Consider the following 23,416-nt stretch of genomic DNA (forward strand, 5'->3'; position numbering starts at 1 on the left):
ATTTTTGCAAAAGGTTCATTCTGCTGTGTAAATGATATTAGGTATTTGTATTGTATTAAAGAATTATTTTAAATATTCAGATAGTAAGGGCTACCGCGAAAATAGTAGTATAAAATTTCATCTATTTGCTTTTTGATAACTCTTGCATTTTCGAGCGATAGATAGGCGAATAGAAAAACAAAGGAAATAAGTGGAACGGTTGTAGCGGTCACTACATCCACACTTACGAATGGATCTGACGTCGGGCCCGAGCAAGGATCGTTTTCCGTTTCATGAAATTTCGGTAGACTGTTAACAATATTTGAAATGTAAAAAAAAGGTCAGGTGCATACATATCAAATATTGAACATTTTAGGCAATTCAAGACAAAATATTTTTTACACGACAAATATTGTTAATAATGTGCAGATATTTCGTGAAGCGGGAAACGACCCTTTTTCGGGCCCGAGGCGTTCGTAAGAATCGTAAGTGTCGATATAATAATCGCGTATAGCGCAGGTAGAATTTTACAGCGTTTGTGTTTACATGCGTGGCAAGTCTCGACAAGCCTGGGACACTGTTATAAGTTAGAGAGAGCAAACGATATTGCTATCTCATTCCACCGCATAGCTGCGTCCCTGACGCTTGCCAAGTCTTGGCACGCATGTAAAGGTAGCATAACACAGAAAAAATGGCTTAGCCGGTTAGAATAATCGCATAAAATTCCAAAAAACAGACAGTAATTACACCTTTTACCAATCCCTTTCTTGTATTCTCTCTCTTTAGCTTTTTTTTTTTAATTAAAATTGTATGTGTATAATCTGTATGTGCATGACTTGGCTGAGCATTAACTTGGACTCCAGAAAAGTTTGTCATTGGTCATGTCAGCAAAAAGACTAGTGGTTCGTCTAGCTCTCACTTATAAAGGGAACGCCGCTTGTAGTGATCGCTTGGGTATCGCCCGCTGTTAAGCAAGAACTTCGTAGGTCTAATGCGACTCATATTTATGTTTATTTAGTTCGATCCGTACGGTAAATAAGTGTAGAAATCGCGTTCGGTTCGCTACTCACCGGAGCAGCACCGCACGCGGCGTCCGGGTCTCACTTTGTTTCTGTGCTATACGTATTTGAAACAGCGATTGATAATAAACATAGATGACGAACCAGCTCTGCAAAATGACCCCACACATTGTGCCGAAGCGGGCGGGGCGTCAACTTTGTGCCGCGGAGCTATTTAGTTCGCAAATGGCGGCCTGTTGTGACAGTCATAGTAAGAAGTATTCAAATTATATCTTTAACAAAAGAAATATGCCTTATTGTGCGGATAAATGATGTGTTAGTCGTTCCAACAAACACTGGAAAAATTACTTTTCACATATAGTTTAGCTAGGATCATATTATTTGATTTCTCTTGATCACAACAGGCTTTATTTCACATATAGTTAAGCTAGGATCATATTATTTGATTTCTCTTGATCACAACAGGCTTTATTTCACATATAGTTTAGCTAGAATCATATTATTTGATTTCTCTTGATTACAACAGGCTTTATATGGGGATGTTATGCATTTTAAACAACTATTGATATTAACAAACTTTCATTTTTAAGTTGTTCAGTTTGTTATTTTAATAATTTAAATTTGTGATAGTAAATACGAATCGCCGTTATAGGTGGAGGTTTTTTATGTGCACTTTCTTACTAAGTCCCGGTATCCTGCTGCTTTATAACTTTTCATTAAGTTTGCGGATGGCTGGACCTATTTGGCTAATTTTGGTATTGGAATATTTCTAGGTCCAAGGACGGTTTGAACGGTGAAAAAATATGGAAAGAACATGAGGAAAATAGTAAAAACAATAATGATATTTTCCCATACAAAGTGTTCCTATGACGACATGTTCAATACGAATTTCTGCATGTTTGCTCTGATCAAGATAAAAATCGATATCTGAGGATCCTAGAGGACCTTTATAATGAATATGTGGTCAATAATTAAACAAACACCCGCTATCTTGGATTTCTGCATTTTGGCTCTGCTAAAGATGAAAATCGAGGATCCAAGCATTATATATCTGAGCTTCATTATGATTCTTAGGTCAAATTTGGCAAAAACGCCCGACAGTCGAGTTGCGAGTCGGAATCGCCCATGAAGGATTCCGTACCATTTATGTTGTATTAAAAAAAACTACTTACTAGATCTTGTTCAAACCAATTTTCAGTGGAAGTTTGCATGGTAATGTATATCATATATTTTTTTTAGTTTTATTATTCTGTTATTTTAGAAGTAACATGGGGGGGGGGGTGGGGACACATTTTACCATTTTGGAAGTGTCTCTCGTGGAAACTATTCAGTTTAGAAAAAAATGATAGTAGAAACCTCAATATCATTTTTAAAGACCTATCCATAGCTACCCCACATGTATGGGTTTGTTGAAAAAAAAAATTTTTTGAGTTTCAGGTCTAAGTATGGGGAACCCCCAAATTTTTTCTTTAATTTGTTTGAAAATTTTAATGTGGTTCATAGAATACATCTACTTACTAAGTTTGAACAGTATAGTTCTTATAGTTTCGGAAAAAAGTGGCTGTGACATAAACGGACAGACGGACGGACATGACGAATCCATAAGGGTTCTGTTTTTTGCCATTTGGCTACGGAACCCTAAAAATGGAGAATTCAAGATGGAGGGCACTTTTACCAAATATGACTTCATATTCATAATGAAGGGCCGCTCCGATCCTCAGATATGGATATTCACCTTGATCGGATGAAAAATTCTAAAATTCAACCCGCAGCATTTTTTTCATTTTGATCTCAAATTCCTAATAAAAAGCCTCTTGGATCCTCAGATATCGGTTTACATCCTGAACAGAGCAAAATCCAAAATCCCATAAACACGTGCGATAAACGAACAAATAAGCCATTAAATTAAAATAATAAATTATCATATAAAAATATTGCATTTAAAAGTAGTCTATATTGCGTGAAACCGTCTACCTAGAGTTGGCTTCCATTGACATGTATTTTCAAGTGACAACGCTACAGCCAATCACAGCGCCTCATTTTATAATAGACCAATCGTAGTTCGGGTGGTTTAAATTGACTAATCATGGTCAAATGAAGTTTCGTCGAAGAAAACAAGACCTGAACTTTGACGAGTTGCAATTGGCCCGTTATTAGTATTGCGTGTTTTAATAGTGGGGTCACGTCACTTTAACGCTGATATTTTGTTTGACATTAGTCTTCTATGTTTTTTTCGTTCGCTGATTTGAAATGATATAGTTTTACAATGAACGGGGATAGTGTTACTGTTAGCGGTGTGGAGGCCGAATACACGGACATTGCGAGCAGAAATGCGTGGGCTCTCGTGTATCAGGTAAGTTGGCGGCATCGGGAAATTGCCACGACGCTAATGTTGTTTGATAACCAATAGTGGTGTTTCGCAGAAAATCGGCCGGGAGTGTCAGGCGTACGGATACACATGCACCGAGGCGAAGAAGCTGGAGAATAAGCCGTTGAATCGGTACCGGGACGTGAATCCGTACGACCACAGCCGTGTTATCCTGAAGCGATGCGAGAGGGACTACATAAACGCCAACTTAGTCAAGGTAGGTCGCGGAATTCTGTTCCAAATTCAAATTTCGTTCATGTTTATTTTAAGCGTGCGATTTTTCATTTTAATTATAGTCATAGATTATGAATAATGAAATGCTCAGTTTTTTTTAATGATATTTTGTTATGATATTTGTCTTTAATTAGGTTAGTAGACCACTCAAATATAAGTAACGATATAATTAAATAAGTGAAGGTTTAGGCTCCTATCACCAGCAGAGTGACGTTTTTTAACAATGTCATCATCCCATCTCATTAGAGGTCTCTTTGCTCCTCTCTCTCCCTCTTGGGTACCATCGGGTGACTTGCTTGCTCCATTTATCTGTGCCTCGGATGATATGGCCAGCCCATTTCCATTTATGTCTTCTAATTTTTATGGCAATGTCTTGGACTTTCGTCCTATTCCTAATTAGGGTGTTTCGTAGCCGGTCAGTCTTCCGTACACCTATCACCTGTCTTTAAAAAGAGCACTCCGATCTCGGTCAATCGGTCAAACAAACTAGTTCGCTCTTTTAGGTCCTTTAGTTCAGGAGCAAATCTCGAGATCTGAATGAGGATGACTAGGTATGTATCTTGCTCTCATTCGCAAATAAACTAATAATAGTGAGAGTGTGAAAAAGCGAGTTTCTCCTTGACTCATTCCGATCATTCGCTCCCGACCAATGTGTTACTAGGTCATGACGTACCGACTACTGAACTAAAGGACCGAGACCGATTAAGAGTGCTTAAGATGAACTAGTTCCTTTCGGTCCATGGTGGGATTTAATTCCTTTTATTTCTTCGGTCCTGATCGACTCAAGCCTACATTGAAATTAGCTGAAACATTGAAAACAATGGAATTTCCTTAAAATTTTTAGAAGCTTATATTTAGTTTCACCTTCCCGTTGCCTGTTTGTCGGTCTGAAATCAAATCTGGCAAGTTAAATTTGACCCACTTCCTGGGGTGGGTCGGACTCTACATCTACCCACTTCCTGGTTTCGAATGAAGCTAAAAATTTGCATGCATATGTAAGTTGGGTGAAAATGCAATATATATATATATTATAGGACATTATTACACAAATTGACTAAGTCCCACAGTAAGCTCAATAAGGCTTGTGTTGTGGGTACTTGGACAACGATATACACCGTGTTTTTTTGATTTGCGTTAATTTCGAGGGTGCATTCCTGAGCTTAAATTAAGTAACTTTCTCAAAGACACCAATATTCTAATTAACTCCATTTCGGAGATAATCAATCACTAATTTTTATCTTATAAGGCCCTTACGAGCGTGTACACTTGCCTTAGGGCCTGTTTACTTATTGATTAGTGTTTAGTGCGAGTTCATACATTTGCTACTAAACGTAAGTACTATCTCGGACGATCGACGTTCGAAGTGACATTGATACGTCACAGTTTTCAATTGTTTTGTTGAGTTAAATGTAATGCCCGAGTTACAACAACGCTACATGCAACATTTAGTTACTTTTTATAAATAAAAAAAAAGTAAAAAAAAACAAAAAAAATATTTTTTTTTTGAAAATTAACTATGCCATTTAGTTTCCTTAAACGTACTTACCGATACCCCGAGGTTAACGAAATTCAATAAAAACACGGTGTATATAATTATATAAATATTTATAAATACTTAAATACATAGAAAATAATATTATGGTACAGTCAGCATCAAAAGTAGCGGATGAAACAACGCGCCAAAAGTATCTGATATTCCGGATAACTTTTCCAATAGATAAATTTCTAAAATTCGCGTTCAAAAGTATATATTGTACAGTCTTAGTTGTTCTATATTAAGGACATTAGTTTTTGTTAAGCTGTTACAGAATGGTAGATACTTATGAAACGTTATTTGATACGCTACTTTTGATGCTGACTGTACCATCAAGCTGATCTGATGATGGAGACAGGAGGTAGCCACAGGAGCTCTGTCATAAAACAACGCAACCTAATTATGTTTGGGGTTTTTAGAATTGTCTTAATAAGTATTAGATGCCTGTGGAAAGGTACAGTCATACCAGAATATTGACTGGACACTGTAAGTTGAACAAACACATGTTTCAAATTGGGAAGAAACAAGACGCGACATGCAGGTTCTGCAAGGAGTCAGAGGAGACTGCAATGCACATTCTCTGTTCCTGTGGACCACTAATGTCAAAAAGAAGTACCCACTTAGGGCGGCACGTATTGCAACCCTATGAGGTACAGAACATTACGGCCCAAAGAATCTGGAATTTCCTGGATTCAACGGGCATCAGTAATGAACTTTAAAGGGCTGTCACAATAGATCACGACCTGGTCGACGTGGCACTCAAAGGCCCGAAACCCCAATAATAATAAATAATAAGGTACAGTCAGCGATAAAAGCTTGTACCAAAAATGAAATTTTTGCCGAAAACTTATTTTTATTATTTTAGTACCAGTTTCTGATGGCAACTTTGTCTGATTGAGATAATGATGATTGATGATTCCCCTAGGACTGTCCTGGAACAGGGCCAAGACGGTTGCTCAAGGTGTGGAAGGATCTTGTGGAGGCCCTATGCACCCCCGCGGTACCCCCCCCCCCCAGGCCCGAAACTACCTCCTTACCAAATTTCATCTATATTGGTTCAGCAATTTAAGTGTGAAGAGGTCACAGACAGAGCTATTTTGTTGTTGTTGTCCTAAGGCACCCCAGTGGTGCAAAGTGCCTTCACGAGCTTGCCTTGTAGATGTAGTGTAGGGACGCCCGGCCGGAAGCAGGCGGGCTGTCGATCGCGTGCTGCGTTCATTCAGCCCAATTCCCTGAAGTTGGAGCTGCAGGTTACTGTCCCGGCGGCATTCCCATACCAATCTCCTCAAATCTGGGAACCTTCTGGCCTCGCTCCAGGTCAACCCGACCACTCATAGCGCATTTATGACCGTTGCAAAGAGTGTACAAGACACCCGGAGCCATTGTATTGTATTTATTTATTTGCAAAGAATAAGTATGTACAAAAGTGTCTTAGGTGGTAAGTGACAATTGGCCATGGCTTCCGTCTGACGGTTTCTAACCAAAAGCAGTAGTAGTGTTATTCGTTTCCCCTCTTCGAATATTATGTCCTATCTATTTCCATTATTTTGCATTTTAATATTAACTAGCTTTTGGTGGTGACTCTTTGTCTGCGTGGATGAGTAATTTGGGTAGCTCATTTTTTTAAATCTGCATTTTAATGTGTCCCCTTACAGAGTTTCACCCCAAATGCATAAACGTTCTTTATTTCTTACGAAAAGTTAAATGATAAAAGTCTTATACTTAGTCTTTTTAGGGTTCCGTAGTCAACTAGGAACCCTTATAGTTTCGCCATGTCCGTCTGTCTGTCTGTCTGAGGCTTTGCTCCGTGGTCGTTAGTGCTAGAAAGCTGAAATTTGGCATGGATATATAAATCAATAAAGCCGACAAAGTCGTACAATAAAATCTAAAAATTTTTTTTTAGGGTACCTCCCCTACACCTAATTTGGGGGTGAAATTTTTTTTTGCTTCAACCCTACAGTGTGGGGTATCGTTAGAAAGGTCTTTAAAAACTAATAGGGGTCTTCAACAAACATTTTTTGATAAAGTGAATATATTCGGAGATAATCGCTCCGAAAGAAAAAAAAATGTGTGTCCCCCCTCTAACTTTTGAACCATAGGTCCAAAAAATATGAAAAAAATCGTGGACGTAGAGCTTAAGAAATACATTAAATGAAAACTATAGCGGACATGATCTTCATAGTAAAAAAACGTACACCCACAGTTCATCCCTTGGTTAACAATCTACCATACTTTAAGCTCCAGTTTAGCTTATTGTGACGGAAGAGTAGTTACTCTAGTTACGGAACCCTACACTGAGCGTGGCCCGACATGCTCTAGGCCGGTTTATTTCTAAAGAAATTATTGATTTAGACTTGACTGGGATATGGACGTGATTACCTTTCATATTGCTTTTGAGCTCCCGATATTTCGACGCAGTAACGTTGAAAGCGAACGCAGCCAAGGCGCACGAATGAGGGTAGACCGAGCGCAACACCCACCCATCTGCCCGCCTGATGGTAAGCAGTATCCGTAGCCTATGTACGCCTGCAACTCCAGAGGAGTTACATGCGCGTTGCCGACCCTAATCTCCTCCCACCCCTCGTTGAGCTCTGGCAACCTTACTCACCGGCAGGCGCACAACACTATGAGTAGGGTCTAGTGTTATTTGGCTGCGGTTTTCTGTAAGGTGGAGGTACTTCCCCAGTTGGGCTCTGCTCTAGATCTGGAATGACATCCGCTGCGCTGTGCCCTACCACACAAAGCGAAATGACATACAGCGAAATGGCTGCGTGATGTAGCGCACGCAAGGTTTCGCCGAACGGGGCTTGACTCACATAAACAATACTATAAGGATTTAAAAAACATAGTCAATACAGCAATTTTTACCGAACAGTCAGCCTTTTATCAGACATATATTACAAATAATCAAAAAAAACCCAGAGTTCTGTGGCAAAATATAAAAAATTACGTAGTCGATTTTAAAAAACCTAATGATTTGCCTCCTAATTTTAATAATCCAGATCAGATTAACAGTCACTTTCTTAATTTACCTACAAGGAGAGGTGTCACGTTAACCAGTTTAATGTATTATGAGTTTCATAGATTTGGTTCCGGGAAGTTCATGTTAAAACCAGTAGATGAAGGTACTGTTTTGAGGATCATTAAATCCTTTTCAAGCAACGCAGTAGGCACTGACAACATCACGTTAGATATGGTTGAACTTACCTTGCCTAGAACTTTACACATCATCACAAGCATTATCAACCAATCCATCTGCACTGGTATTTTCCCTGATGGCTGGAAATCAGCGATAGTTAGACCTATACCCAAAACACCTGAACCTACTGACTTAAAAGACCTCAGGCCTATTAGCATCCTGTGTTTCGTGTCGAAAATTCTAGAGAAAGTAGTATGTCGGCAATTAACAGACTTCTTAGAAACAAATAACATATTACCAAATAAGCAGTCCGGGTTTCGAAAAGCGCGCAGCACAGCCACTGCACTCTTGGACGTGATCGATGACATATTAACAGCGCAGGATAAAGGAGAGGTATCTATCCTAGTCCTCCTGGACTTTTCCCGCGCCTTCGACACTATTAATATATCGCTATTGTTGTCTAAACTTGCTTACTATGGTTTCGACGTCGGCACCATAAAATGGTTTGATAGCTATCTCTCAGGCCGTTCTCAGAAAGTTGGGCTTCGTAATTATTCTGGACTGACAGATTACTCTTTAAATACATCTGTAACTTGCGGAGTCCCTCAGGGTTCGATTCTGGGTCCCGTTTTATTTATTTTGTACGTGGCTGACATTACGAGTTGCATAAAGAACTGTCACTATCACATGTATGCAGATGACCTACAAATTTACAAAACATTCCACCCTCGGGAGATACAAACTGCCTTGGAGCTATTGAATCAGGATCTTGATCGTATCGATGTTTGGTCTGAACAATGTGACTTAGTCCTTAACCCCAACAAGTCAAAGTTTCTAGTGCTCGGCACTAAAGGCCAAGTCGACAAACTCGCCAGCTTTGATATCAATGTTGTGCTCGGAAGGGATCGCCTCGAACGAGTCTCGGCGGCCCGTAACCTTGGCCTAATCTTAGACGAGCGCTTGCGTTTTGAACAACATGTACTCAATGTCGCTAAAAACTGCTACTATAGATTGAGAGTACTATACCAGGTTCGTCAATATCTCAGTGTCGACCTTAGAATAAAATTATGCGACACCTTAATATTATCCAAACTCAACTATGTCGATACTGTGATTAACGGTTGCTTGCTGGCTCGTTCAAAGGCGCTCCTACAACGCATCCAGAATGCTTGTGCCCGTTTCTGTTTTCCCATCCCTCCACGTGCTCATGTCACTCCTTATCTTAACAGTGGTAAGATGTTGAAAATGGAAGCACGTCGATCATTGCACTTTGCGACCTTACTTTTCGGTGTGGTAAATTTTCAACAACCCCAATACCTTTTTAACAAGTTGTCGTTCTCCTCCCGTCCAATGAGAGATGGCATTCGACTTCTCTGTCCGAGGCACGGCAGTTCAGCAGCATTTCGTGGCAGTTTTCGCTACTCTGCTACGAAATGCTGGAACAACATACCCCCTCCAATACGTAACTCTAAGACATTACTCACTTTTAAACTTAAATTTAAACAATATCTTTTCAGCTTCCAACTGCCGTGTTCTTCGCGTTCCATGCACCTTAGTTAGATTATAATTATTTTATGTTATAAATTGAATTATTTATCTATTTTTAACGAGTTGCCTTTTTATGTATATATGCTCTACTATATATTAAACTAAATACATGTCTGACTTTACCTGTTTATATTTTTATATATTTTTAGATATTCCCAACCCACTCACTTCCGCTTTGAAAATTTTTCCGTGCATTAGTTTCTAACTTGTGTTAAATATTAATACTTGCTAAATCACTGTCTGACACTGCCTTTACTGTTCCGAGCTATCTTCTTGCCCTGGGCTCCACGGAAGACCAGCGCTGTAGCATATATATGTTAGAGCATATGCTGAGTGGTGTCCAATTGTAGCCTCTATTACAGCATCATCACTGTAACTTTTGCATGTTAGTATAAGTTACAAGTAGTTATAACTGTTTAGTGTATTAGATCTTCTTTCTTACTTTTTTTGTTTTCTAATGTGGTGCTGTTTGTAGATGGTTTTGCAATAAACGTTTTTCTATTCTATTCTATTCTACACAATGCCCATACCTCTCTTAAGCCCATACCTCTCTTATTATATATATTAGGTATTTAAAAGAGTAAAAAAACCATAATTAGGTATGTTATCCGCCAAGAAAATTCCTCAAGTCAATTAATTTTACTCGATCTGCCAGAACTTACAGAAGTTTTACTACGATATATTACTTAACGTAACAACGAAACTGCTGTTACCGTGCTATTTTGTTAATAGGAATATATCGGAATGATTTGTTAATTAATAGTAATCTAGTTTTGCAATATTTGCTATTAATTCGCCCTAGTAAAGAACCTAAAACGAGATCGAATATTTAGCCATTTGAGGGTAGATGAAAACATTACACGATTAAACGAAATAGGTTAATGCCTGAAGATGAAGGAACAAATCCAGGCCGTTCCAGGCTGGTTGGTTAACCGAGAAATGTTTATGTTTGCCTGTGGGTGGTACCTATAGTTTATTTTTAACTGAATTCAATTATCCTGGCATCTTCCAGTTTTTGCGACGAGGCTTAAAAGGTAAACCTACGGAGCCATTATTAAAATTAACCATTATTAAGATTATTATAATGTAATGTTTACCCAGGTATTGGCTGTTGTATTTATAAATGTTGTTATGTATTTTTCATGTAACTATATGATGTTACTATAAATGTTGTACTGACTTGTAAAAGAGCCCTTGTGGCCTACTTGCAGAATAAATTTTTGAATTTTGTATTTGAATTTTAACATTAAAAACAATTTTTTAAGTTTTTTTTAACCATAAATAAATGAGAATAAGAGGCGTATTGTAATTATTTATTACAAGCTTTTATTTACTTTCACCTGACCGTTGTGTTTGTAATCAAATCTTGCAAGTTAAATTTGACCCACTTCCCGGTTTCCGATGGAGCTGAAAATTTGCATACATATGTAATTTGGGTGACAATGCAATATTATTGTACCATCGAGATGATCTGATGATGGAGACAGGAGGTGGCCACAGGAACTCTGTGATAAAACAACGTAACCTAATTGTGTTTGGGGTTTTTAGAATTGTCTCGATGAGTATTAGTTACTTGTGGAAAGAAAAGTACAGTCAGCGATAAAAGCTTGTACCAAAAATGAAATTTTTGCCAAAAACTTATTTTGTTATTTTACAATTACCACTCACAGTGCAGCCTTTTTTTTTATACCACGACGGTGGCAAACAAGCATACGGCCCCCTGATGGTAAGCAGTCACCGCAGCCTATGGACGCCTGCAACTCCAGAGGTGTTACATGCGCGTTGCCGACCCTTTAAAAACCTGTACACTACTTTTTTGAAGAACCCCATACTGTAGACCCTCGGGAAAACCTCGGAAGGGAGCTCATTCCACAGCCGGAGCGTCCGCGGGAGGAAATTCCTCTTGAACCGCACAGTACGCGACCATTTAGGTTCTAAGGTGTGAGGGTGAACACCCTGCCGACGGCGAGTGGTGCGGTGATAGAAAGTGCCCGTTGGCCTCATGTCAAACAATTCCTCAGAGCACAGCCCATTGTACAAGCGGTAGAACACACACAAGGAGGCAAAGTCTCTCCTTAGACTTAAAGGTTCAATACCGCCTTACGTGTTAATCAGTGTTACTTATGTCTAACATGCAGATAGGTACTTAATTAATGGCCTGTTTCAGAATGTCATTGGATAGTTAAAGCATAGTTCATATAGAATTGGTACGCACTAGAAGATTGTTATTTTTTTAAGTTAATAAAATAAGAAAGTTATGAATGGTGAATTTTAAATAGTAATGTATTTAGCTTTCAAATATGTATAAATTTAAAAAAAATCTCTGTTATGTTAATAATTACGAACTGTTCTCATAATGGACCCCCGTCATTTTCTGCACAACACTTTTGTCGACATTTTTGGCGTGTTGATTTCTTGTAGATCGCAATGAATTGATACCCTGGACAATTTGACAAGTCTTATTTTATTTTATTTCATGATTGCCCAATAGTATTTGATAGATTGAAATTGGGGACAATTCGAAGGATTCATCTCGCGGGGTATGTATTTGGCCTGATTATTAGCATACCATGCCAAAACTTTTTTTGAGTAGTGGCAGCTGGCTAAATCTGGCCAACATTTCACAGGACCGTTATGGGATCTAATAAATGCCAATTCTCATTTCTCTAAGCACTCTTTAATATAAAGGACCGACTTCATTTTTGACTATGTTATAAAACTTTTCGTCTTACAGCCGCAATTACAAATTCCTTGCCATATCATATGTTTTTTTGCGAACTTGTCAAGTTTCACGAACTTATATTTTTCTGGTAAATGACCTCTATTATTGGCCATATAAAACTTCGAACCGAGTAGTTGATTAAAATCGAGTTTTACATACGTCTTGTCGTCCAACTACGAGCAACCTTCGAATTCTGTCAATACTGGGTCGTACAATAGTCGAGCTAGTGTTTTAGCTTGTCGGATCTGTTTAACAGTCCGATTTGGCTGTTTTATTGCTCGATAGCTCTTATAGCCACCTCTAAGGTGAATCATCTTTATCTTTCTAGAAGTTTCTTTGATTTTTTGGGATAAATCGTAATTAGACCGTCCTGAATTTTGTTTGAGTGACCTTGGGTCTTTTTTTCCCAAAATCTTATTTGTCCCAGACCTCCGATTAGTTTGTGTTTTCCTGTCAGCTGATAGAGTCTCCTTGTAACGTTTTATGACCCCACAAATACTAGCTTTTAACATCTTAAGCGACTTAGTTGTCTTTGTCCGGGATCGATAAGAATTTTCGAAGTATTTGTGCACAATCAATCTCCTGTTCTCAATTTTAATGGTCGAAAACTTTAAAATGCAAAAAGCTAGGAAAAAAATATTTTGACAATTAATACTTTGAAGTTTGGTGATTGAACTGTAATTATCAATTTTTTTCCCGCCATGGAATTATTATTTTTTAAACATTGCTAATTATGTCCCAATTCTATATGAACTATGCTTTAATTTACACATAAACTGCCAGATAAAACTACCAACAAGTATATTTAACCATAGAGACTACATCTCTATTGTATTGTAGTAATTATTTATTTTAAGATGATTTCTGCCAAATGTGTAGACATTTGGCAGAAATTATCTTCCGTATACAATTGCCAACCCTGAATAATATATTTATGAAAAAATATTTAATAAAATTTCCACTTAATGTAATTAAAATTTAAAAACAAAGTGTATCATTCTTATTTGTCCAGCCTGTATGTATACCCTGGCATTCGCGAGCTGATCCGTAATATAATTAATATGATATGACCTTAAGGCTTCTGAACGATATTGCAATTCTATTATTATAGAGAATCGATAGTGATGTGGGTAGTCCACCTTTTCCATCTGTTACATATTCAGACTAATTATACATCGATTTATTTTTTAAATACTAGCAGGCTATAGAATTAACCCGCGTTGTTACGAGACAGATACGACCTTCAAGAAAAGAGCGTACTCCCATATTGAAGCTACTTTTCCACCGGAGATGTGCGAGGTTTCGAATAGGGCTCCTGATATCCGTGATACACGCCGATCCGTAGCTACGGGTTCTTAAGCCCGGCGGTACTAAGATCACGATTTCACGAACACGGCAAGGTACGTACCTCGTACCTGCGTTCGCGTGCGGATTCACGTGACACGCCGTGACCGTGACACGCCATGATACGTAGCCCGTACCTGCGTTCGTGCGCGGAGCTTCGGGCTCGGTTCCGTTGGATAGGCACTTATCGCACGTCTCGTAGGTTCGACACGCCCGGGAGAAAAATAAATAAGGACTAGGTGTTATTGAATTGAGTTACCACTTAGTATATTGAATACGGGACGTACATCGGACAAACATTTACGTGTGAATTAAACTTAAATTGTATTTTTGCATCGATTTGAATATAATGGTTATATCTAAATAATTTATGGGGTTATTCTGTTTTTTGTATAACCAGCTATTGATTTTAGTCAAAACTAGTGACCTGCTCGTTGCATAGCACTAATATAAATATAAGGTGTAAAACTCCCTAGTAAGTATCATTATAAAATTATGAACTTAAGCAACGCTGTGCTACTGGTTGTCAAAGTCAAAGAATATAACGTAGCCTAAATATAAACAAGGCAATCCTAACCCAAAGAAACAAAAGGGTAAATTTCTGCAAATCTTTGGTAGGTATGATAAAGATAATACAGGTAAACAAATTCAACAAAAACACATGTACGGGGCCACGGAAAAAAAAGTACGCAGCTGCAGTACTTATCAGTTTCGGACTTTCGGCACATTAAAGAGTACTGTTTTGTTTCTAGATTGAAGGTAATAATGACATATTATTGTTAGAGTGTTTTATTGTATGACTAACAAGCTAAGCCAACATACCGGTTTTTTTTGTAGATAATAAGTGCAGTTGCACGTGCAGACAAAGATAATAAGATTTGCGAGCGACTTATTAAAATGAAACAAACCATATACATAAGTAGCTGTGGGCTTTACCTTTTGTTCGTGAAGTTGAAAGAAGTGACCGCGATGTTTTGTTTTACAAATTCGTGGTATTTTTTATTTAATCTGGAGGGGGCAGTTTAGAATTTTGAACCGCATTCATTGTCATTAGTTACTCCTGACATCACAGTTGGTCTTCAAGTTTTAATTTAGCCGTGATTTTAAAGTTATTTTTGTTGTTGTTTCGTAATTATTTTTTTTGTTATTGTTAGTGTATGATTAGTGTTACTCTAATGGTGTGTTTAAACTATTAACAATGAAGAGAAGTTGGGTGTGGAGATATGCCACCAGAGTAGGGTTGCCAGATCGAAAGGCGCTATTATCGGGAAAAGATATCAATTTTTCGGGATTTTGGGACTGAAGTCGGGAAAAAAACGTTCAAATTATAGTAATTGTATTAATAACAACGATATTTTACATTATTGGCACTACGTCAGCTGCTCTGCCCATAGACGTTTTTATATAAAAATAATATAAATTCTTTGAGATCTTGAACAAATAAAAAAAAATGTCTTCTCATTATCTACCTATACTATCATACTTATACTTATTAGGTATCAATAATCAACCAAATTTATGGAAATAATTTATTTCTTAGCTTGCCACATGTATTTTATATTACTTTTGACCGATTTTACCATTTCTTGGCCTTTTTCGCTATTTAAGCTAGACTTGAAAGTCATGCAGTTTTCGTCAAAGTTGAGTCGAATCATTAATTCGGCTTTAATTAGATCCATTCCCATTCTATTCCTTTCTTTTGTGTAGAGGTAAGGCAAACGCGCTCCCGCCCCGCACCGCACCCCTCACCGCACAATCTCACGCCAGCTCGCCACGCGCGCCCCGCGCGCGCGCAGTCAGACGCCCTTGACGCGGGTCGCTCGCTCGTTCGCTCGGCGACAGTTCGGAACTTGAAATTATTGTTTTATTATAACGTGAAGCTGTTTTTCGGGACAGTCTTCACTTCGTCGGGAATCGGGAACACATGCTAAAAATCGGGAGAATCCCGCCAAATCCCGACCATCTGGCAACCCTACACGAGAGTCGGAGATACAGCTTTATGTACCTTGTGCAATGATCGCACAAATAATGAGTTTTCCTGTCGTATTATTTGTCGTATTTTAGCAACCCGTTTATTAAAGTAGCTATTCATTGTAATCAATGTTTGGTTCTTTTCATTTATTACTCATTAATATTTAAAAGGCCTTACTAATGGAAATAAATTTTAATTCAAAAGTAATGAAACGGAATTAGAGCTTTGAATAAAAAACTCACGATACATTTTTATTCGTAGCTCTTAGAGACCGCATCGTATCTTCACTCAACGTCGCGGGCGGACCGAACCGGCGTGTTCTTAAGATACGTGAAGCCGTGATCACGCCTACACGGATTTACACGGATTCACGTACCCTAATTTCACGTAGCCGAATGTCACGTGCGGAACGGGCCATAAAACCGTTGCCGTGAAACACGAAACCGGGCGCACGGCTACGGGTTCACGAATCACGGACACGACCGCGAGCCCTAGTTTCGAAGAACCGATAGAATCACTTCATATACCTATCTTCGCAGGAAACGCAGCCTCAAAGCCCCTTTCAACCCCTCTGCTCGTTCACCTCCTGTATCATAGAAACAACGGGTTGCACTCCGGGAGTGCCGGCAGTAGTGAAAACTTGGATATTAACGTTGTGAATTTTTGATATTATGGAATGGTTAGGGAATAATTTTGTACGAATTGCTTTAATTGTCAGTATAGATTTATTTATTATTTATTATATTGTGATTGTCAAAAATAAATTCTAATAATGACTAAAAATAACATCATAATCCAGATAGCAACAATTAATAAATGGAAATGTTCACATGAAAAGGATCGTCAAGTCAGAATTTATTGAAAAACAATAATAAAATAAAAATGAAATAGAATTGAGACACAAAAACAATGTCAAATATGCAAAAATAAATTATAAAGTTATGTCAAAAAATTCACCAATTGAATATAATGGGTTCTCCAGCAAAAAGTTTCTCAATCGACGCTTGAAAATCGTATCGTATGTTTCCGTCCTTATTTCTGCAGGTAAGCGCTCATAATAGGTCGGACCGATGACACGCGGGTTCTTTGCTGCAAGTATAAAAGTACTATCATTTATGTGGTATAATACAATATTCATTTATTCCGGTCTACTGGCTTCAATGACATTGTAACAGTTTTTCGATAAGATCACGTGTCCGTCTCACGAATTTTCAATCTGACGAATCTGTCGGTCACGTGACCTGTCGCGAGTTTAACATTTTTTCCCCATCACAAAAAGTGCACAGCGCCGCTAAAGAAGTTTTCACTTCAATAACTTTTTAAATTGAATTCCCTCAACCGACGTATCCATTACAGACTAATGATTATTTGATAGATTTTAAACGCACTATAAACAACACGTCGAACATTCTAGATGGAGCGAGCCAACCGCAAATACATCCTCACCCAGGGCCCGCTCGCGTTGACCGTCGGCCATTTCTGGCTGATGGTGTGGGAGCAGAAGTCCCGCGCCATCCTCATGCTGAACAAGGTCATCGAGAAGAACGAGATCAAGTGTCACTGGTATATAATACTATATTTTTCTACTGTCTACTTTAGTGGTTGAATTAAGACTGTACCACTATAATCACTAAATCCCGACTCAATTATAATTACTTAATTACGAAACACTTTAGTGAACTATAATGAATTTAACCAATCGCGTGTCGCCGCGGTGTTCTATACCAAAGTATAGAACATAGAACACAAAGAAGCCTATTTTTAATAGGTACTTTGTGATATAATCAAGTTTATCAATATCATGCCTTACTTAGTCCCCTCAGCAAGTTTCGTGGCCTAAACACTGTACTCAACTGAAATATCACGACTCTATAAAATACTAATTTGCTCAATCCGTGATCTGTTTTGGTAATAGTTATGTACTAAACCGACCATGTAACTGCAGTTCTTGCGGTACAGCTTCAGGCTTGAAGCTAGCATAGTTTTTTTATACTATGTCGGTGGCAAACAAGCATACGGTCCGCCTGATGGTAAGCAGTTTCCGTAGCCTATGTACGCCTGCAACTCCAGAGGAGTCACATGCGCGTTGCCGACCCTAGCATCCCCCCTCGTTGAGGTCTGGCAACCTTACTCACCGGCAGGAACACAACACTATGAGTAGGATCTAGTGTTATTTGGCTGCGGTTTTCTGTAAGGTGGAGGTACTTCCCCAGAGTTGAGGCTACATGCGCTTTCTGACTGATATTGCCTTTTTAATTATAGGTACTGGCCTCGAGCCGTTGGTAAAGACAGCAAGATGGTGCTCGAGGATGTTCAGCTGACGGTGGAACAGTTACTGGACGAGGATTTCAACTATTACTCTACCAGGGTGTTCAGGTGAAAATTACTTCTGCGGGCCTTATTCATACTTGTAGGGACCGTGCATGTTTTTTATTTTTTTTTATTTTTTATTATTATTTATTATTATTATTATATTATAGGACATTATTACACAAATTGACTAAGTCCCACAGTAAGCTCGATAAGGTTTGTGTTGAGGGTACTTCGACAAAGATATATATAATATATAAATATTTATAAATACTTAAATACATAGAAAACACCCATGACTCGGAAACAAATATCCATGCTCATCACACGAATAAATGCCCTTACCAGGATTTGAACCCGGGACCAGTGTAACACGCGTGCTGTCCCCCATAGTTCACGCACGCTTCCTTGTATGTTGGACAGTCGGCCATCTTATGGCCTAAATCAAATAATTATATTGAATGAGCGAATATTGAATGGTACTGACTGGTAGAATAGTTGTGCCTTGGACTTTTAAAAAATAAAGAGGGAAATTGATTTTGACGTTTTTATTGAAGTGATGGTTTATGTTTAAATTGTGATTATTTTACCTGATTTCCTCGAATGTTTGGAGAGAAGCACTATATAGGCCTCGGCAGGAACAGCAATTCGTGGATTCGTCTTCTTCCACGTATTGCCATTTCCTCTGCAATAATGTACTATTAGACAAATCCCCTATCAAAATAATGATTTATTTGGTGCTCTACTCAAATTGAGACCAAGATGCAAACTTGGCGATCTTAACCAATTTCAATCTCATCCCACAGGATCGTGGACCTGAAAACCAACGAGTCCCGCGAAGTAGTACAGTTCCACTACACAACCTGGCCCGACTTCGGCGTCCCTCAGTCCCCGCACGCCTTCCTGGAGTTCCTTCACCACGTGCGGGCTTCGGGCGCGCTGGATGCGGACGTGGGGCCGGCGGTGGTGCATTGCAGCGCGGGAATCGGGCGTTCCGGCACCTTCTGTCTGGTGGATTCATGTCTTGTCATTGTAAGTAGTTCCTGATCTCGAAAAATTTTTTTTGCCAATATTTCAGCCTCTTGAAGCCCACTGCTGAACTCAGCCCTCTCTTCGTAGACGCCATTTTTGCCCGTGCTGAGTTATTTTATCAATCAATCAATCAATCAAAACTTTATTGATAAAATATAGTTATTTTACATGTCAACTCATTATATCTATTTAATCGCACATTATTATTTTATAGATGAAAACATTATTTACACAAATATAATTTATTTCAAAGTTCATTATCATTACGGGTCGAATTATTTTAACTTATTTTAAAAAGAATTAATCAGATTTATATAATATTCAAATATTATTATAATTTTTAATGAACAAAAAAATTTTTTTCAAGTGTAACTTATTTCTATCACATGCAATTAATTATAAATATTTTGTTTTGAGTTTAAAATAACTAAATAAATAGTTTAATAAATAACAATCTTACACTACTTAACAGCTATTATACTTCGTAATCTTCGCATTTAAATTGATCTTGGGCAAGTAATCAGGTGGTCTCTGATGGCCGAAATCCAGAAAAGTATTTGATTTCGATCCAATGCTAGCTCTTAAAACCCTGTACACCACAGCTATCGTGTGCGACGCGTCATCGTGAACTTCAGTTGACGTCTCTGGCGATCAAACGGTTAGTTCTTAAATTGTATGAATATCTGATTGTATCCTTTGTTTACAGATCGAAAATGAGGGCATAGAGAACCTGAGCGTCCAGCAAGTGCTTCTGGAGATGCGGAAGGACCGCATGGGGCTCATTCAGACCTCAGACCAGCTGCGCTTCTCCTACCAGGCCATCATAGAGGGCGCCAAGCGACTTGACCCTAACTATGTTAGTTATACTTACAATTCTTCTAGTTGGCTAAAGGACCCCATGGGGATCATTCAGACCCCTAACTGCGCTTTATTCACAATTATGAACAATGTTAATTTTAAGGGGTTAATTTTTTTCTTACAAGAGTTACGAGTCAATCATGTCACGATCCGTGTAAAATAAAATAAACACTGGGACGTTTTAAAATTATGAAGCACCCTAAAACTCTTGAAACACCGGCAGATTGTTCTAATCTAATTTTCAACCAATTCATTTTTCAGAAAAATCCTCAAATGGAAGAGAGTTTATACTGGTCAGTGCCTGAAGAAGAGGAGTCCCCACCGCCGCCCCCTCCGCGCGGCGAGAGCCTCTCCAAGGCCCCCAAGAGGCCCCTACCCTCCATACCCGTCAGTGCTTCGCTTGGTAAGTGTATATATATAAGGCGTTGGACCCGGGTACGTCCTTAAACTACGTCCAAAAGAGAGGTATGGGCATTGTGATGTCATCTCGCTTTGTGTGGTAGGGCACAGCACAGCGGATGTCATTCCAGATCTAGAGCAGAGCTCAACCGGGGAAGTACCTCCACCTTACAGAAAACCGCAGCCAAATAACACTAGACCCTACTCATAGTGTTGTGTTCCTGCCGGTGAGTAAGGTTGCCAGAGTTCAATGAGGGGGGACGAGTTTAGGGTCGGCAACGCGCATGTAACTCCTCTGGAGTTGCAGGCGTACATAGGCTACGGAGGCTGCTTACCATCAGGCGGGCCGTATGCTTGTTTGCCACCGACGTAGTATAAAAAAAAAAAGAAACACCCATAGGGCTGATCACATCACTTGGTAAATCAGGCGGTATGGAGATCTTTTGTATGTAGTTTTGGCCTGAGTAGCCTTAAAACCTTTAATTAAACTTGATGCGGCTAAGTCCGTCTGCGAGAAATCCCGTACACGAGCCTATTTGTCTTATTTTTTCTAACCGCAGGAAATATAGCCCATCTGCTTTTGACTTCTGAAACATGTTTGAAAAAAAAAATATCCTTGGAATTTCCCGCAGACGGATTTCGCCGCATCGGCTCTAGCGAAATGACTGAACATTGCTTGTGATAATATGACGTTAAGACTGTATTGTTTAAGGTAATATGTTATTTTACAATTTCATAAATTCCTACATGTTGTTTACAGTCAACATGGTCCAGTTCACCTCGGATACGTCCTGGGAGGACAGCATGCCTGCCTCGTCCACGCAGCACTCCTCGCACACCTCGTCCGCGGACGACGAGGAGTCCACGCCCAAGAGGTGAGTTTAGACGAAATCTACACCGTGTTTTTATTGAATTCCGTTAACTTTGGGGTGTCGGTAAGTACGTTTAAGGAAATTAAATGGCATAGTTAATTTTTTTTTTTTTTTTTAAACTATTTTTATAAATAGTAATTAAATGTTGCATATAGCGTTGTTGTAACACGGGCATTACATTTAACTCAACCAAACAATTGAAAACTGTGACATATCAATGTCATTTCGAACGTCGATCGTCCGAGATAGTACTTACGTTTAGTAGCAAATGTATACACTCGCACTAAACACTAATCAACATGTAAACAGGCCTTAAGGCAAGTGTACACGCTCGTAAGGGCCTTATAAGATAAAAATGAATGATCGATTTTCTCCGAAATGGAGTTAATTAGAATACCGGTGTCTTTGAGAAAGTTACTTAATTTAAGCTCAGGAATGCACCCTCGAAATTAACGGAAAAAAAAACACGGTGTATATGGAGACCTGGTTTTTATGTCTCAGTGTGCGGAAAGAGGAGAGAAGGGAAGAAAGAGAAACCAATACATTCTATGACTCTTTCCGCACAGACTCTAAAAATAGTCCCAAGTGGTGCACCCGAATTGTTCTCTACTCATACGAACAACATGCTCTCAAAGTGTACCGATGACCGGTCTGGTCTAGTGGGTAGTGACCCTGCCTACGAAGCTGATGGTCCCGGGTTCAAATCCTGGTAAGGGCATTTATTCGTGTGATGAGCATGGATATTTGTTCCTGAGTCATGGGTGTTTTCTATGTATTTAAGTATTTATAAATATTTATATATTATATATATCGTTGTCTAAGTACCCTCAACACAAGCCTTATTGAGCTTACTGTGGGACTTAGTCAATTTGTGTAATAATGTCCTATAATATTTATTTATTATTATTATTTATTTTATTTTTTAGTGTACGATAGCGCAATAAATTAATATTATATTTTACCACGTAAATGATAGTACTTTTATACTGATAATTAAAGCAATTCGTGCAAAATTATTCCCTAACCATTCCAAAATATCAAAAATGCCACGCAATGCAAACGCCAGACCTTATTTATTTTCTGACGAATAAAATGTATGGGATAATATAGTGTTAGTACGTACTTTTAATGTCTGCATACTTGCTATATTGGCCCGACGGCCGTTTGTCCGGTACAGTCAGCGTCAAATACTTTGTAGCAACCAAAGTAGCCAAATAGTTCGGTACACCATATATTTAGTATGGTGTACCGAACTATTTGGCCACTTTGACTGCTACAAAGTATTTGATGCTGACTGTACAAGGTGTTAAAGGTTGGTAAAAATATTACTAACTTTTCTTAATATTCTCATGGCTGTTTGTTGTAGAAAATATTGTTAAAAATTGATAATCAGCTTTCCTCGACCATTTCCGCCGGCGGTAAATTTCACCGGACGTTTTAAAACTGCGTTAAGTGGCAGTGTAGTGGGTAGAAGTAAGTTTAAATAAGCATTTTTTATTTAAGGTCCCGTTCGGGTAAAAGTTTCCAAAATTTTTCCAGAGTGGGGTTGGCAACTGTCAAAGGTTTGCATAGATGGCGCCATCATAGCTTGCCCCTGTCTCTAGTTTTGTTCTATGAGATTTGGCTTAAAGTACTGGAATCAAGGTCACAAAATTCCAAAAAAAAAAAACAAGAATTTGACACAATTCTAGGGATTGACAGGGCAAGCTATGATGGGCGCATCTGTTAAATACTTCGACCGGCCAACCCCATTTTAAAATAAAATAATAAATATATAAATAAATATTATAAAAAATAAATAAATATTATACGACATTATTACACAAATTGACTAAGTCCCACAGTAAGCTCAATAAGGCTTGTGTTGAGGGTACTTAGACAACGATATATATAATATATAAATATCTATAAATACTTAAATACATAGAAAACACCCATGACTCAGGAACAAATATCCATGCTCATCACACAAATACATGCCCTTACCAGGATTGCATTCATGTAACCTATCTACTGACATGACAAATTGTAATATCTGTGTAATGTTCTAGCAAAATAAATGATTCTGATTCTGATTCTGATTTGA

The 23,416-nt window shown here is 38.5% G+C and overlaps 1 protein-coding gene across 7 annotated transcripts in view; it reads left to right on the forward strand.

Moving 5' to 3' along the window:
* Nucleotides 1-340: 340 nt before the first annotated feature.
* Nucleotides 341-23,416, forward strand: part of LOC133526163 (tyrosine-protein phosphatase non-receptor type 61F-like) — a 35,990-nt gene continuing 12,914 nt past the window's right edge. The window contains exons 1-10 of one of the 7 annotated variants that reach the window (XM_061862679.1): nt 341-961; nt 1,772-1,824; nt 3,217-3,351; nt 3,422-3,583; nt 17,274-17,422; nt 18,122-18,235; nt 18,976-19,201; nt 19,908-20,057; nt 20,321-20,462; nt 21,219-21,333. In XM_061862679.1, the coding sequence (XP_061718663.1) occupies nt 3,265-3,351; nt 3,422-3,583; nt 17,274-17,422; nt 18,122-18,235; nt 18,976-19,201; nt 19,908-20,057; nt 20,321-20,462; nt 21,219-21,333 (1,145 nt within the window). In that variant the 5' untranslated portion in view covers nt 341-961; nt 1,772-1,824; nt 3,217-3,264. Of the gene's footprint in view, nt 966-1,771; nt 1,825-2,266; nt 3,352-3,421; nt 3,584-17,273; nt 17,423-18,121; nt 18,236-18,975; nt 19,202-19,907; nt 20,058-20,320; nt 20,463-21,218; nt 21,334-23,416 lie in introns of those variants that run through there. The other 6 variants (XM_061862696.1, XM_061862688.1, XM_061862662.1 and 3 more) reach the window with 6 other exon arrangements.

Source organism: Cydia pomonella, chromosome 1, assembly GCF_033807575.1.
Source record: "Cydia pomonella isolate Wapato2018A chromosome 1, ilCydPomo1, whole genome shotgun sequence".
In the NCBI taxonomy this organism is placed as follows: Eukaryota; Metazoa; Arthropoda; class Insecta; order Lepidoptera; family Tortricidae; genus Cydia; species Cydia pomonella.